General features: G+C 46.5%; 1 protein-coding gene across 5 annotated transcripts in view; it reads left to right on the top strand.

Annotated features, from left to right (window-relative positions):
• Positions 1-16172, top strand: part of LOC126188873 (gamma-aminobutyric acid receptor subunit beta) — a 621229-nt gene that overhangs the window by 369324 nt on the left and 235733 nt on the right. For 3 of the 5 annotated variants that reach the window (XM_049930536.1, XM_049930532.1, XM_049930534.1), the window contains exon 3: positions 6996-7063. In XM_049930536.1, coding sequence (XP_049786493.1) covers positions 6996-7063 — 68 coding nt within the window. Of the gene's footprint in view, positions 1-6995; positions 7064-8289; positions 8358-16172 lie in introns of all 5 variants that reach the window. The other 2 variants (XM_049930533.1, XM_049930535.1) reach the window with 1 other exon arrangement.

The following is a 16172-nucleotide window of genomic DNA, read 5'->3' as shown; positions in this document are numbered from 1 at the left end:
GTCCCGTTTCTTCTTCTACCACTTCAGACTAATCGTCCCCCTCATAGAGATATTCAATGCATTCTACCCACCAATCCACTCTCTCCTCAACACTTAACAGTGGACTTTCCGTTGCACTCTTAATGTTAACCACCCTTGCTTTAATTTTACCGAAGGTTGTTTTCACTTTCCTATATGCTGAGTCAGTCCTTCCGACAACTATTTCTTTCTCAATTTATTCACAATTTTCATGCAGCCGTTTCGTCTTAGCTTCCCTGCTCTTCCTATTTATTTCATTCCTCAGCTACTTGTATTTCTATATTCCTGAATTGCCCTGAACGTTTTTCTACTTTCTTCATTCATCGATCAGCTGAAGTATTTCTTCTATTACCTGTGATTTCTGTACTTGGTACAAAGCGACATTTCTTTTAGCATTGCGTTGCGGCATCTTTCGGTCGGCATGACATTCTTCAATTCTGTACTACGTGCCTCCAAATGAGATCCGTAGAAGAATGAAAGCTGTGTATGGTGATGATTGTTTCGACAACAGTAACATACGACGTTGGGTTTTTCGTGCTCGTAATGAAAAAATCAGTGGTGCTAGTCTCATCGTCTATGACAGAGCTCGGCGTGGACAACCGTGTATGACAACGTAGACAACACCTTCTATGACTTCACTTTGGGAGTGGCGAAGCGGTGCGACCACAGGTGGTGCTGTGGCTCCGTCAACAAAGTCAAACATTCCACAGTGACGATGTCAATAAACTAGTTGGGGGATATGTGTTCGTCGCCAGGGTGAATATGTTGAGAAATAACTACACTGACTAAAACAAAATGGGAACACCAAAAAGTAATGAAATATGGGGAATACATTTGTCTAAGTAATACATTGAAGTGTTTATCACTGCAAGATCACAGCTTAATGTAAGCACGAGATTAGCCATTCCAAACCTGAAGTGCTGGTACATTAATAACCTATGCCACCATCAGTGTGTTGAATACAAGAACTCAAACGTGCACGCATTATCTTGTACAGGTGCGGAATGTCAGTTGCATGCTTGTTGAAATTGTACGGTCAATACACGGACGCTTAATGTCATTTGTGGATGATGCTGGAGTTGTCGTCCGACGATGTGCCATATGTAATCGACTGGGGACAGGTGTGGGGATAAAAGGCAACGTGTCGACGCTCTGTAGAGGTGTTGGGTTACAACAGTGGTAGGTGAGCGAGCGTTATCGTGCTGGACGACACTCCCTGGAATACTGTTCACGAATGGAAGCACAACAGGTCGAATCACCAGACTGACGTACAAGTTTGCAGTCAGGATGCGCGGGATAACCACAAGAGCGCTCCTGCTGTTGTACGAAATAGCAACCCCTACAATAACTCCATATGTACGTCCAGTGTGTCTTGCACGCAGACGAGTTGGTTGCAGGCCCTCACCTGGCCTCCTCCTAACCAACACGCGGCATCATTGGCACCGACGCAGAACCAGTTTTCACCAGAAAACACAAGATACCTCCACCCTGCCCTCCAATGAACTCTCGCTTGGCACCACTAAAGTCGCAGATGGTGGTTGTTCCGGGCCAGTGGAATGCAAGCTACAGGGCGTTTGGTTACGAGATGGCCTTGAAGTAACCGCTTTATATCAGTTCGTTGTGTCACTGTGGTGCCAACTACTGTTCAAATTACTGCTACAGATGCAGTACGATGGGCCAGAGCCACGTGGCGAATGCAGTATTTTCCCTCTCGGTAGTGCCAAATGGCCGTCTGGAGCCCGGTCTCATGACCGCCACGGCCAGCAATCATGTATAGTGACTACAAGTCCGCCAAGTCTGTCTGCAGTATCACATGTTGTACATCTTGCTTTCCGTAGTCCTATTACGCGACCTCGTAGGAACTCAGTGAGCCGTTTGATAATGGCGTCTTTGTTGCCTTAAAACCGTTGTTGAATGGCATCAACTCACCAAGTCCAAACTCAAAAGTAACTAACACTCACGACCGTTACAGCGTGTATTTAAAGTAAACTTGATTTGCATCCTCGTAGTGGCGCTACTAGCTCCCCTCTTACGCGACTGTTGCAAATTCGAACTGACGTCGCGTTTCAGATGTAGAAACATGCCGACCAACTTTCGTTTATGCCGCACAACTCTTCTTGGTGTAAAGGTTTTTTTCCTTCGTGGTATGTAGACATGAAGAAAAAAGATGTAGACTATTAATAGAGATTGTTTAACTTACACTACTGGCCATTAAAACTGCTACACCAAGAAGAAATGCAGATGATAAACGGGTATTCATTGGACAAATATATTATACTGGAACTGACATGTGATTACATTTTCACGCAATTTGGGTGCATAGATCCTGAGAAATCAGTACCCAGAACAACCACCTCTGGCCATAATAACGGCCTTGATACGCATGGGCATTGAGTCAAACAGAGCTTGGATGGCGTGTACAGGTACAGCTGCTCATGCAGCTTCAACACGATACCACAGTTCATCAAGAGTAGTGACTGGCGTATTGTGACAAGCCAGTTGCTCGGCCACCATTGACCAGACGTTTTCAATTGGTGAGAGATCTGGAGAATGTGCTGGCCAGGGCAGCAGTCGAACATTTTATGTATCCAGAAAGTTCCGTACAGGACCTGCAACATGCGGTCGTGCATTATCCTGATAAAATGTAGGGTTTCGCAGGGTAGAGCCACAGGTCATAACAGATCTGAAATGTAACGTCCACTGTTCAAAGTGCCGTCAATACGAACAAGAGGTGACCGAGACGTGTAACCAATAGCACCCCATCCCATCGCGCCAGTATGGCGATGCCGAATACACGCTTCCAATGCGCGCTCATCGAGATGTCGCCAAACACAGATGCGACCATCATGATGCTGTAAACAGAACCTGGATTCATTCGAAAAAATGACGTTTTGCCATTCGTACACTCAGGTTCGTCGCTGAGTACACCATCACAGGCGCTCCTGTGTGTAATGCATCGTCAAGGGTAACCGCAACCACGGTCTCCGAGCTGATAGTCCATGCTGCTGCAAACGTCGTCGACCTGTTCGTGCAGATGGTTGTTGTCTTGCAAACGTCCCCATCTGTTCAATCAGGGATCGAGACGTGACTGCACGATCCGTTACAGCCATGCGGATAAGATGCCTGTCATCTCGACTGCTAGAGATACGAGGCCGTTGGGATCCAGCACGGCGTTCCGTATTACTCTCCTGAACCCACCGATTCCATATTCTGCTAACAGTCATTGGATCTCGACCAACACGAGCAGCAATGTCCCGATACGATAAACCGCTATCGCGATAGGCTACACTCCGACCTTTATCAAAGTCGGAAACGTGATGGTACGCATTTCTCCTCCTTACACGAGGCATCACAACAAAGTTTCACCAGGCAACGCCGGTCAACTGCTGTTTGTGTATAAGAAATCGGTTGGAAACTTTCCTCATGTCAGCACTTTGTAGGTGTCGCCACAGGCGCCAACCTTGTGTGAATGCTCTGAAAATCTAATCATTTGCATATCACAGAATCTTCTTCCTGTCGGATAAATTTCGCGTCTGTAGCACGTCATTTTCGTGGTGCAGCAATTTTAATGGCCAGTAGAGTAAAATGCTTTAAGAGTTTTTTTCAGTTTTGGAGGCATTACTTTTCAGCACACCCTCGTACATGAATGGCATCGAGCGACGGAGCACTCTCTGGTTGGTTCAGGGGAACGTATTCTCGTACAACATTGCCTGCGACTTCACAAAGCAGCAACGGGTCGACTTCTTGGCGAATAAATTAGTGCAGATTAGTCTTTAGTGTCATTGTTAATTTTATAGTTCCTTTCGAGGAAAATCGCTACGTAATGCGTTCCTGGTCTTCTAAGTCCAAGTCCCTTTAAATTTTTAGGTGTGGCGGTAATTTTAATAGGTAATTTGAACATTTAGTATTGTCAGAGACACGGAGACGTTGGGGCCTTGAGTTGCCGTGCTGGTTATGTGTGGGTGTTGGGTATGTGCAGCTGTATGCTGCAGCCGTAATTGACAAGCAAAAATTTTCGAAGCGATAACTCAGAACCACCTCTCTCTATATGGCAAATGTAAGCCAAATATTGGTACCCATAATGTAACTACGTTGTTGGGTAGGTTTGTGGGGAAAATTTACGGATTCGCTGCTCACTATCCACTGTTCACAGAGTCATGAGTCAGTGAACTCTTTCGATTGGGATTGTTTATACGTCACATAAATATTGTCTGACACCTAAATGACAATGCTGAGACACCAGAGTTCTTCTAAGGCGTAATCAGAATGCCACTGGCCCTGTTAAACAAGGCTTTGTGATTTAAAAGCACACTGGTCTGTACTGGTGCTTATGTGAGATTTAGCATTGTTCAAGAGTCTCGTCAAACTCCTAAGGCTCTGAGAGGCTACTGTATCATGGGTAGAATTGGTGGAGGCCCAACGGTAATGTGCGAGTTCGTATGATATCGGTGTTACAGCCCGCATATTGCCAAGGTTGTTTCGACCACGCTGCAGAAGTTTCGTAGGAAAGCCCTTAAACGTCCTCCATACAGATCCGATCTTTCCCCATTTGATTTCCATATTTTCGGAGCCCCGAAGGAAGACATTTCGTGGTCATTGCTTTGCTTCGGACGAAGAGGTGCACGCCTTGTACAAGTATGTTTCCGTAGGTAACCGCAAAAATTTTTCCATAAAGGCAAAAACCTTGTTGTGTCACAGTGAGACAAATGTATTACCAGTCATGGCAATTAACGGGACTTTTGAAGTAATAAACAGTTTATTTGTTTTTCGCCTGTCTTGTTTTCATTTCACTGCCTCTTATAAATGGAGTTCTTACGCTCTGCCTGGAATGGCGTTCATTGTGTAACATTAGTGCCGCCTCGTGTTGTGTGATCAAGTCCGACATGTGGTATAGTTACAGAAGGAAGACTGAGAATGCACGTAAACAACGTCACCAGCACTAGACATTAAGGGCTGCAGTTGTTTGAGGTTGGATGGTCTTAACATGCATTTCATGTCAAGGGTATCCACAGGAATTGTAATGAGAGAAAACTGATCAAGTCTGGGTTCATCAAAGGGGACTGTCATTTCGTGCGGTATGCACTACACATCATCATAATTTGTGTAACGGTCATCCGAACATATGTAACTGAAGAAAAAAATGAGTTTAAATGTGTGTGAAATCTTATGGGACTTAACTGCTGCCGGCCGCGGTGGTCTAGCGGTTCTGGCGCTGCAGTCCGGAACCGCGGGACTGCTACGGTCGCAGGTTCGAATCCTGCCTCGGGCATGGGTGTGTGTGATGTCCTTAGGTTAGTTAGGTTTAAGTAGTTCTAAGTTCTAGGGGACTTATGACCTAAGATGTTGAGTCCCATAGTGCTCAGAGCCATTTGAACCATTTTCAACTTAACTGCTAAGGTCATCAGTCCCTAAGCTTACACCCTACTTAACCTAAATTATCCTAAGGACAAACACACACACCCATGCCCGAGGGAGGACTCGAACCTCCTCCGGGACCAGCCGCACAGTCCATGACTGCAGCGCCTTTGGCCGCTCGGCTAATCCCGCGTGGCTTGTAACTGAAGACTCATGTATCATTTCAATATATTCTTCGTCTGTATAAGGAGTCGGACAACTGGGTGAGAACATGTAAAATGTTGATATCAACAACGCATAACCGACTGTTCTTCGAATAGCGGTGGATGTCAGTCTAGTTTAACCATTAATGACAACAGTTTGCTAGCACAGTGTTAGTGTGTCCATCATCCACAGGGAATTCATAATATAATCACTGGTGGACACAGCTGTACGTCATTGCTACCATGATTTATGTTTACAAAAGCAGTATTGTCGTTAACAGTTTAAAAGAGGATGACGTTTTTAGAAGCTAACGTATCCTACATCACCTTCATTACCATCCCTCCCAACGTTTCGGCGTCATTCAATGAGCCTTCCTTTGGTAGTCTTCAATTAAGTATACTTAGTACAGCTTAGTGAACTGAGTAACAGTCAAAAAGGTTCCTGCAATGGTGCCGAAAGTTTAGGAAGAAAGTGAGGTGATGTTGGTGAAATTCTACGCAGATTTAAAACAAACTGCTGCACACGTATTTAGCTGTATAGTGACGAAAGGATAACAGAGTACCAAGACGGATTCCTGGTGTTTCACCTATGCAACACGCGTAGGGCCATCTTAGGCAACAGCTGAGAACAAACGAGCTCTTGCACTCTTAGTCTATTAAACGAACAACTTTTTTCGCTGTAAATAATATTATAATGCACAATTGCTTCTCTCTGCCTTGAACATTATAAGAACACAGCGTACATTGTCTTCAGTAGAGTAAAAAATTACGTTATTTTGTAAAACGAATATTTACTACTAATTGATCAACAAATATTTGCAGGATATAGGCACACTACTTTAAATATTTCGCCTATGATGGTAGGTGAGTTTCTTGTGATTGTTACTGTGCAGTGAAGCAGAATGGAGAATTTTTAATGTTATTTGAACGGACTTTATTGATTTTATTACTGAAATTTGAGCTCCATCAGCATCTGTAGCTTAAGTAAGATAATGTTAATATGTTTTGTTACAGGAGAGGTAAGTATTAGAGCTTAGTCTTTAACATTGTGTTTATGTGTTAGTGCTGCTTTCCAGAACAGCAACGCTTCATACCTATTCACTGTGAAAGTAAAATGGCGTGTGGTAAGGAAAACGCTTTCACTCTGAAGGTAGTATCATTTTCTGACTCAAATACAAAAAGTAAGATTTGGCAATACTAACGTGCCGGTGGTTCAGTGAGACCCTGGGCGTGTAGTGGCGAGCTAGTAGCGTGTAGTGACTGAAGGCCTGTTTTCCCGCAGAGACGCCCACAAAACGTCTTAACCGGTCATCGTCCGCGGACGCAGACGGTGGCCCGTTGAAACCTTTTGTGAGGTCCGCACGAGGGCGGTGATGAGTCGACGGCGGCTGCATAGCGCATCTCTTGTGTCTTTTCCAGGTCCTCCGGTTGAGGTCGGGGTCACCATGTACGTGCTGAGTATCAGCTCGCTCTCTGAAGTAAAAATGGTACTAGACGCCTTTACTGTTCGGCATTCAACAGACTTCTCGTTAACCGCTAGAAGAATATAAACGTTACTTTTAATTTCGTTTCTTAACGAATTTTTCTTTAGAAATTAGTTTTTTTGCGTTTTTTGTCATTCCTTTACAATACGTAATTTTCGTTCCCGTTCACCTCGCATTCCCCTCTCAACCCTGAAACCTACTCTCAACCCCTCACGACTCCCCCCCCCCCCCCCCACAACGTTGATTTTTCTAAAAACATTTTGCATGACATTCCTGGGCGCCGACGCGCCCAGCTATTTTGCAGGGATACACTCTTGGCACTGACTTTGTACCGAACTAGCTATCTCGACAACAACTGCAACGATTTTTTTCTTGCGAATGACACAAGCCATTGACAAGATGACATCCCTGTACATTTCCTGTTCATTTCCTTTTATTTCGAGCTCATTTTTGTACCACGTTTGTTTTTTATTTTAATTGGGACTAGCCATATTTTTGATTGAGGTAAAGAGACTCTTAGAAGCTGCTGCCGCATGCTGTTGGGAAGCGCGATGCCTGAGCAGAAGTAACAAACAGCGAAGTGAGAAATGAGTGCAACTGTGGTGGGCGTACCTGTGCTTCATCAGTGTGTGTGTTTGTGTGTGTGTGTGTTTGTGTTCGTGACTGAAGCGAGTGAGAGCGTACACAGGCTGAGACGACCGTTTCCTTTGACCCTGGGGCGTGTGGTGTATGTGGATTTGCAGCCGAGTGGAGACAGCTGTCGCCGCCGCCGGCTACGGCTGCCAGTGGCATGTCCCCCGTCCTTTCTCGCAGCAGATTGGCTGGACGCTGATATCGCCGCTTCGCCAAGCCTTTCACCCTCACGTGGTCGACGGCGCTTCCTGGCCCGCGCCCATCCACCGCCTGTCGATACATCTGATACCAGAAGCAGGGTCGGCCCTAGCCCGCTCCCTTGCTTATTCAGCCACTTACTGCTCGTCTTCCGCGCACTACACAGCCGCCACTGACGAAAAATCGTGTCTGCCAGAAAAGATAGTCCTTTTTCGTCAACGTAGCCACCAATACAAATTTGTCCTTATTTGTTACGCTCGCAGGCAGGGGATGTCGCCGGCTTACAGGAAGCGCCGTTGTCCACTTCTTGAAAATCTAACTTCTTTATTAAACAAAGGTGTGTGTTGAACGAGAATGCTGTATTCCCGTAGTGTTACCTGTGATTATGCTACTTGCAGGTCCGCCCGTGGAAGTTGGAGTCACAATGTACGTCCTCAGTATCAGCTCCGTGTCTGAAGTATTGATGGTACTTGGAAGTTATTTATACAGACAAGCCTTGCTGGTGTTTATGGAAGAGTTGGATGTCGAAATATTCATATATATTTTTTTATTTACTAAGAGCTGAGACTCGTTTCCTTTTCTTCCTACTCCTTTACTCCCGGCGATGTCAGTGGTACCGCAGAAAGATGCTACTACTAGTAGAGAAGGTGGGCACAATTCTGTCGGCAGACGCCTCAGCGACGAGGTCGATTGATGGAGCTGAGGGGAGGGAGCTATTAAAGTCGATTTCCGAGCGATTTCGAAATCGTCTTGTCTTCTCTCTTCTGTTCTTTTTCTTCTTACGCAGACTCGCGGTGCCACTGAATATCTCCGACTCCACCCTGATGGGAATCCTCAGACACTAATCGAAAGCGTAGAAAGGGAAAAAAGAGTAACGAGCAGAAAACTGTTCGGAGAACTCTTCAAAGTGATTGAGCTGAGACGGCGCCACCCTACCCGGGATGCGTGGTAAACCGCAACCGCCGGACTTGGCGCTCGGCTCCACGCCTGAGCGCGAATTCCGACACGGAAGCGACAGCTTATCGATTAATCTAAAGGCTATTTTTCCCTAGCAGCTGTCTGTGTCCTCCCAAGGGAACCCTACAGCGTTCCTCATCACTTCTCTATAAACAGATAGACCAAAACAAAACAAAAAGTCGACTGAAAACCGATCAAATGCATGTCACTGCAAGCATTATAAGACTGCTCGCGGACAGCTAACGCCATCTCGGCATTTAAATCTGTGTACATTAATGATAGCGTATTACACTCAGAATTGTAACTAATTTTCGATACGCTGCCGACAGGACGGTACTGTAACACTGTTGCGATACACCGGTCGGAAGGGAAATTGAAAAAAAATTAATGAAGAAAAAAGAAAAACATTTTCCCTCCCCGTATCTCAGACTCGCAATGGAGACCGGTAGATTTGCAGATTGCTTTAGATGTTCCGCCCAGCAGCAAATACATATTTGTATAATTATTGTAATAGTAGTTGTTTGTTATGTTTTTTTGTGTACATTCAGTTCCACATTGGAGCCCTCATCGACCTTCCTGGTTTACACACGTCCGCACTGTGCATTTCAGAAACACACTGTGCTTTTTTGGAACAAATAAAAGGGGACGCGGAAGTGCTGCCGTCGTCACCGGGCGGATAAAACCGGTCCAGAAAAGAAGGGAGACGCCCTACTGTTCGGCGCGCGTTGTCGCTCGCGGCCGGAACTGAGTGTACACGCGTGTACAACCAGGTGAAGGGCCCTGAGTGCATCCAAGGTCCACCGTCACTTAGGACGTGACCGGCGACCGACTGCGGCGACGAATGTCCACCGTCTTCTTTCGCATTCATGTTGTCGCAGTCACTGTTTACCGTCGTCTGGCGTGGCTGCTGCCCGCGGCCCGCGGCGCGGGGGCGGCGTGGCGCACCCCGGCCCGCCGCGCCGCAGCTCGCGGTCCCCGCCGGCAGCAGCCACCACTGTCTAACCATTGTTATATATACATATATATATACATACATATTTGTGTTCTTTTTTTGGTTTGGAGACTCTCTTGGTGAACGAGGAGGAGGTTTTCTCTGTGTCAGTGGCGCCCTCGTGCATGCGTAGCGCCGCTTGGCTGTCGCGCCTGCCGCCTGCCGCCTGCCGTGCCTGCTGCCCGCGCCTCGCATCGCCTTGCTCGGCTGCCTTGCCTTGCCTTGCCTTGCCTTGCATTGCCCGCACCGTGCAGTAGACCCCGATCCCCGCCGAGTGCATCGACTGCATGCCTTCAGACCTGACTCGGCCGCAGAGCCCTCACTTCTCCTACTGTCTCCACCGTCACACCGACCACTCCCCTCTCCAGCGTACGCCTCCGTGTTGCTTTTCGAATGTCACACACACAACGCTATGTAAGTGTATGCCCGATAGCCTACCCTGTCGGGAACCTGTGACGAGCGCCTCTTGCCGAGTTCCGGAAGAAACCACACTCTGTGTGCACTCCACGTGAGTCTTGCGACTTCATTTGGCTACTGTAACAGCTATAGTTAGTGGACGTTTGCCTTCGTTGCTCAAGTGTCCATCTGGTAACACAAAACGTCACGGTTCAAGTTCAAACTAGTCCTATATCCTATACTTACGTCGTGATATGGAACCTGTCCAGTCATGAAAAGATCTTGAAACGTATGTGAATTAGTCTTTGGACGGGAGACAATTATAGGTATATCATCTGTTGTGCATGACTTCGTACACATGATCCAGACTGTATACCGATTAGGTTCCTTTCAGATTACGCTGATACAATAGCTCCCTACTTAGCAACCATATACAACCGCTCGCTCACCGATAGATCTGTACCTACATATTGGAAAATTGCGCAGGTCGCACCAGTGTTTAAGAAGGGTAGTAGGACTAACCCATCGAACTACAGACCTATATCATTGACGTCGGTTTGCAGTAGGGTTTTGGAGCATATACTGTATTCAAACATTATGAATCACCTCGAAGAGAACGATCTATTGATACGTAATCAGCATGGTTTCAGAAAACATCGTTCTTGTGCTACGCAGCTAGCTCTTTATTCGCACGAAGTAATAGCCGTTATCGACAGGGGATCTCAAGTTGATTCCGTATTTCTAGATTTCCGGAAAGCTTTTGACACCGTTCCTCACAAGCGACTTCTAATCAAGCTGCGGGCCTATGGGGTATCGTCTCAGTTGTGCGACTGGATTCGTGATTTCCTGTCAGGAAGGTCGCAGTTCGTAGTAATAGACGGCAAATCGTCGAGTAAAACTGAAGTGATATCGGGTGTTCCCCAGGGAAGCGACCTGGGACCTCTGCTGTTCCTGATCTATATAAATGACCTGGGTGACAATCTGAGCAGTTCTCTTAGGTTGTTCGCAGATGATGCTGCAATTTACCGTCTAGTAAGGTCATCCGAAGACCAGTATCAGTTGCAAAGCGATTTAGAAAAGATTGGTGTGTGGTGTGGCAGGTGGCAGTTGACGCTAAGTAACGAAAAGTGTGAGGTGACCCACATGAGTTCCAAAAGAAATCCGTTGGAATTCGATTACTCGATAAGCAGTACAATTCTCAAGGCTGTCAATTCAACTATGTACCTGGGTGTTAAAATTACGAATTACTTCAGTTGGAAAGACCACATAGATAATATTGTGGGGAAGGCGAGCCAAAGGTTGCGTTTCATTGGCAGGACACTTAGAAGATGCAACAAGTCTACTAAAGAGACAGCTTACACTACACTCGTTCGTCCTCTGTTAGGATATTGCTGCGCGGTGTGGGATCCTTACCAGGTGGGATTGACAGAGGACATCGAAGGGGTGGAAGGCTCGTTTTGTATTATCAAGTAATAGTGGAGAGAGTGTGGCAGATATGATACGCAGTTTGGGATGGAAGTCATTAAAGCAAAGACGTTTTTCGTCGCGGCGAGATCTATTTACGAAATTTCAGTCACCAACTTTCTCTTCCGAATGCGAAAATATTTTGTTGAGCCCAACCTACATAGGTAGGAATGATCATCAAAATAAAATAAGAGAAATCAGAGCTCGAACAGAAAGGTTTAGGTGTTCGTTTTTCCCGCGCGCTGTTCGGGAGTGGAATGGCAGAGAGATAGTATGATTGTGGTTCTATGAACCCTCTGCCAAGCACTTAAATGTGAATTGCAGATTAATCACGTAGATGTAGATGTTGTTGTAGATGATAAGGAAAGGTGGACTACAGGGTCGTGCAGAAACCGTCGTCGTAGGAAAGCTGGACAGTAGCAGAAATGATCAGTGAACAGATTAACACAATAAACAGAAGATTTACTTAACTTACATTTCTCCAAGCGAACGAAGACTCAATACAAATCATGCGGCAAGAAACATGGAGTCCAGCTATCTCGACGTCGACAAGGATTAACCTTGAACTAAGGTATCGTAACGTAGTGGCTCTAGGCGCAAGTGGAGAACGGCTGCACTGGCCGTGCTGTACTGCGGCGTCAGAGGGCGTTTGTAGTACGGAGCTGCCGGAGATGTGGCTCAGCGGACGCACACCATTGGGTCCGCTAGACCCCACGCGACCCCTATAGGCGTCAGACGGAAACTTACCATTCTGTCACCAACCTTGACACACCGTGGGGTAGTATCGATACGTGATACCACATCATCTTCAATGTACATTCCTCAAACGAATAGCAGCATTGTCTGCAAAGTGCTCCATTTAGGAATTTTATTGCAGTAAACTGAAAAACCGGTTACGGACAAAGGGAATGTGTGCTTCTGAAATGGTACTTACGTTATCTTAGGCGAAATATGTTGTTCAGTGTATTCCACACTGCCCTTCCCACTAGGAGGGTATGGAAAGTAACTACACTCCTGGAAATGGAAAAAAGAACACATTGACACCGGTGTGTCAGACCCACCATACTTGCTCCGGACACTGCGAGAGGGCTGTACAAGCAATGATCACACGCACGGCACAGCGGACACACCAGGAACCGCTGTGTTGGCCGTCGAATGGCGCTAGCTGCGCAGCATTTGTGCACCGCCGCCGTCAGTGTCAGCCAGTTTGCCGTGGCATACGGAGCTCCATCGCAGTCTTTAACACTGGTAGCATGCCGCGACAGCGTGGACGTGAACCGTATGTGCAGTTGACGGACTTTGAGCGAGGGCGTATAGTGGGCATGCGGGAGGCCGGGTGGACGTACCGCCGAATTGCTCAACACGTGGGGCGTGAGGTCTCCACAGTACATCGATGTTGTCGCCAGTGGTCGGCGGAAGGTGCACGTGCCCGTCGACCTGGGACCGGACCGCAGCGACGCACGGATGCACGCCAAGACCGTAGGATCCTACGCAGTGCCGTAGGGGACCGCACCGCCACTTCCCAGCAAATTAGGGACACTGTTGCTCCTGGGGTATCGGCGAGGACCATTCGCAACCGTCTCCATGAAGCTGGGCTACGGTCCCGCACACCGTTAGGCCGTCTTCCGCTCACGCCCCAACATCGTGCAGCCCGCCTCCAGTGGTGTCGCGACAGGCGTGATTGGAGGGACGAATGGAGACGTGTCGTCTTCAGCGATGAGAGTCGCTTCTGCCTTGGTGCCAATGATGGTCGTATGCGTGTTTGGCGCCGTGCAGGTGAGCGCCACAATCAGGACTGCATACGACCGAGGCACACAGGGCCAACACCCGGCATCATGGTGTGGGGAGCGATCTCCTACACTGGCCGTACACCACTGGTGATCGTCGAGGGGACACTGAATAGTGCACGGTACATCCAAACCGTCATCGAACCCATCGTTCTACCATTCCTAGACCGGCAAGGGAACTTGCTGTTCCAACAGGACAATGCACGTCCGCATATATCCCGTGCCACCCAACGTGCTCTAGAAGGTGTAAGTCAACTACCCTGGCCAGCAAGATCTCCGGATCTGTCCCCCATTGAGCATGTTTGGGACTGGATGAAGCGTCGTCTCACGCGGTCTGCACGTCCAGCACGAACGCTGGTCCAACTGAGGCGCCAGGTGGAAATGGCATGGCAAGCCGTTCCACAGGACTACATCCAGCATCTCTACGATCGTCTCCATGGGAGAATAGCAGCCTGCATTGCTGCGAAAGGTGGATATACACTGTACTAGTGCCGACATTGTGCATGCTCTGTTGCCTGTGTCTATGTGCCTGTGGTTCTGTCAGTGTGATCATGTGATGTATCTGACCCCAGGAATGTGTCAATAAAGTTTCCTCTTCCTGGGACAATGAATTCACGGTGTTCTTATTTCAATTTCCAGGAGTGTATGGTGTCATGTGATTACAGATGAGTGACTGGCACGTTACGGACCCACTTCATTTCTTCTCTGTCCTGTGATACAACTAACGACGTTGTTCTCACTCTTGAATTATCTGGTTTATCATCACATTTGTTGCATTAGGGTAAGGCTATAATTATTCAAAATTTTAGATAACTGTCGATGCAGGCAGTAGCAAGAGTCTTGTTATTGAGGGTGCAGTAGAGTATGTAATGCATGTTGTGGTTATTTCCGTCCCTCTGTTCATGTGATCCTGGATGATAGAAGAGTTCGAAGATGAACACACCACTGTGTTCCTGAGGTTCTCAATAGGCTCCCTCACGCAGTTCCCTAAAACCGAAAGTGAGAGCTGATAAATACATGAACGACCTACTGGTATTGACATTAATCGAAAAAAAAAGATGTCCTAATATCCTTCCTAGTAGAACTGGAATCACTTTTCCAGTGACTGGAAGATTTATGATCTTTTTCTGACATCTACGTAGGATATATACTCGTCTAGCAGTAACAGTTTATTATTTATTGTCTGATATGGCTGCAACTCCTGATCATACAGCGTTTTGGCTAGAAGTGAAATCAGTCAGGCATAACAGTCTCAACAACCGCAGACATTAATCAGCGGCTCAGTACGCCTGCCAATCAGACTGGTTTAACAGCTGTCTCTGTATCTTTTGGTTGTTTACTTCTCACTTGTAAATATTCTATGACTGAAATCTACAGAGAAGTTGAAATCAAATAACGCAATTAAAATCGGTAAGTCACCTTCAGTTATAACAAAATAAAATTACTTATCTGTAGAGTTTGCGTTTCCTGATGCCAACGAACAACTACAAATCTGGAACAGATTTAGTCCCCATATCACACAATTTGTACAGCGCGTTCACAGTTCCTCTTCGTGAATAATAAATAAAAATCATCTTGCATACCCATGTCATTATAAAAAACTGGTCCTGGGAAAACGACAGCAAAAAACGATAAAAAATGATACCAGAGGAACTCTGTTACTTTTAACTATGTTGATTTTAACTTTTGGGTGAGTCACTGTTGTCGGGATAAAATATGCTACCACTACACATTAATGTAAATGTTGCTGCACTTAATGTACAGGTTCCTGTTCATACTCATAAATACTCCAGACCGATTCTTTACCTCTGCCACGTAGATATTTTGTGTGCGTTTGCCAGTTACGGGTGTCTACAGTAACGACAGAGAGAGAGAGAGAGAAAGAACGTCTCAAGCGATGTGCTTAGGAATGAAGTGGTATATTTTGCTGAACAACAAACGCTCCACTTTTTTTCCGATATTCTGGACACAGACTTATCGGCGCAGGCCGGATCGGCTATATCAGCATCGTAACCGAACCTGGATTAGCACAGCTCTCCTGTCGCGTCATTAATGTGCAAATTGAGCAATCAAAATGGAAATAAGAGGCGCTAGCAGTTATTAATTATTATTAATTACTATTCATACGTTGGACTGCGATGGCAGTGAAGACATTTTCTACCGTTGTGGATCTGGGAAAGTCTACTACCATTTCAATCAACCCGCCTTTCCATGCCACTCGTGGAACATGTCACCTGATTACTGTACAAATCTGCCGTTGAAAGACGGTATCCAGTTTGCATCACCCATTCTTCTGATTACTGTGTAAATCTGTTGCTGAATGACGGTATCCAGTTTGCACCACACATAGAAGTTTATGTACAGAAAATGTGTCAGAATATATCATACATTACCTCTTATTTCTTATCTATGTGTCGCTTTCCCTTCGGTGAAGCTACCACATTCCGCTTTGTTCTGTTTCAAATTACACATGTCTTTTTACTTCATTACACTGTTTTGCATCTACACTCCTGGAAATGGAAAAAAGAACACATTGACACCGGTGTGTCAGACCCACCATACTTGCTCCGGACACTGCGAGAGGGCTGTACAAGCAATGATCACACGCACGGCACAGCGGACACACCAGGAACCGCGGTGTTGGCCGTCGAATGGCGCTAGCTGCGCAGCATTTGTGCACCGCCGC

This window comes from Schistocerca cancellata, chromosome 5 (assembly GCF_023864275.1).
Source record: "Schistocerca cancellata isolate TAMUIC-IGC-003103 chromosome 5, iqSchCanc2.1, whole genome shotgun sequence".
NCBI classification, from domain to species: Eukaryota; Metazoa; Arthropoda; class Insecta; order Orthoptera; family Acrididae; genus Schistocerca; species Schistocerca cancellata.
This window is presented reverse-complemented; position numbering and strand designations above follow the sequence as displayed.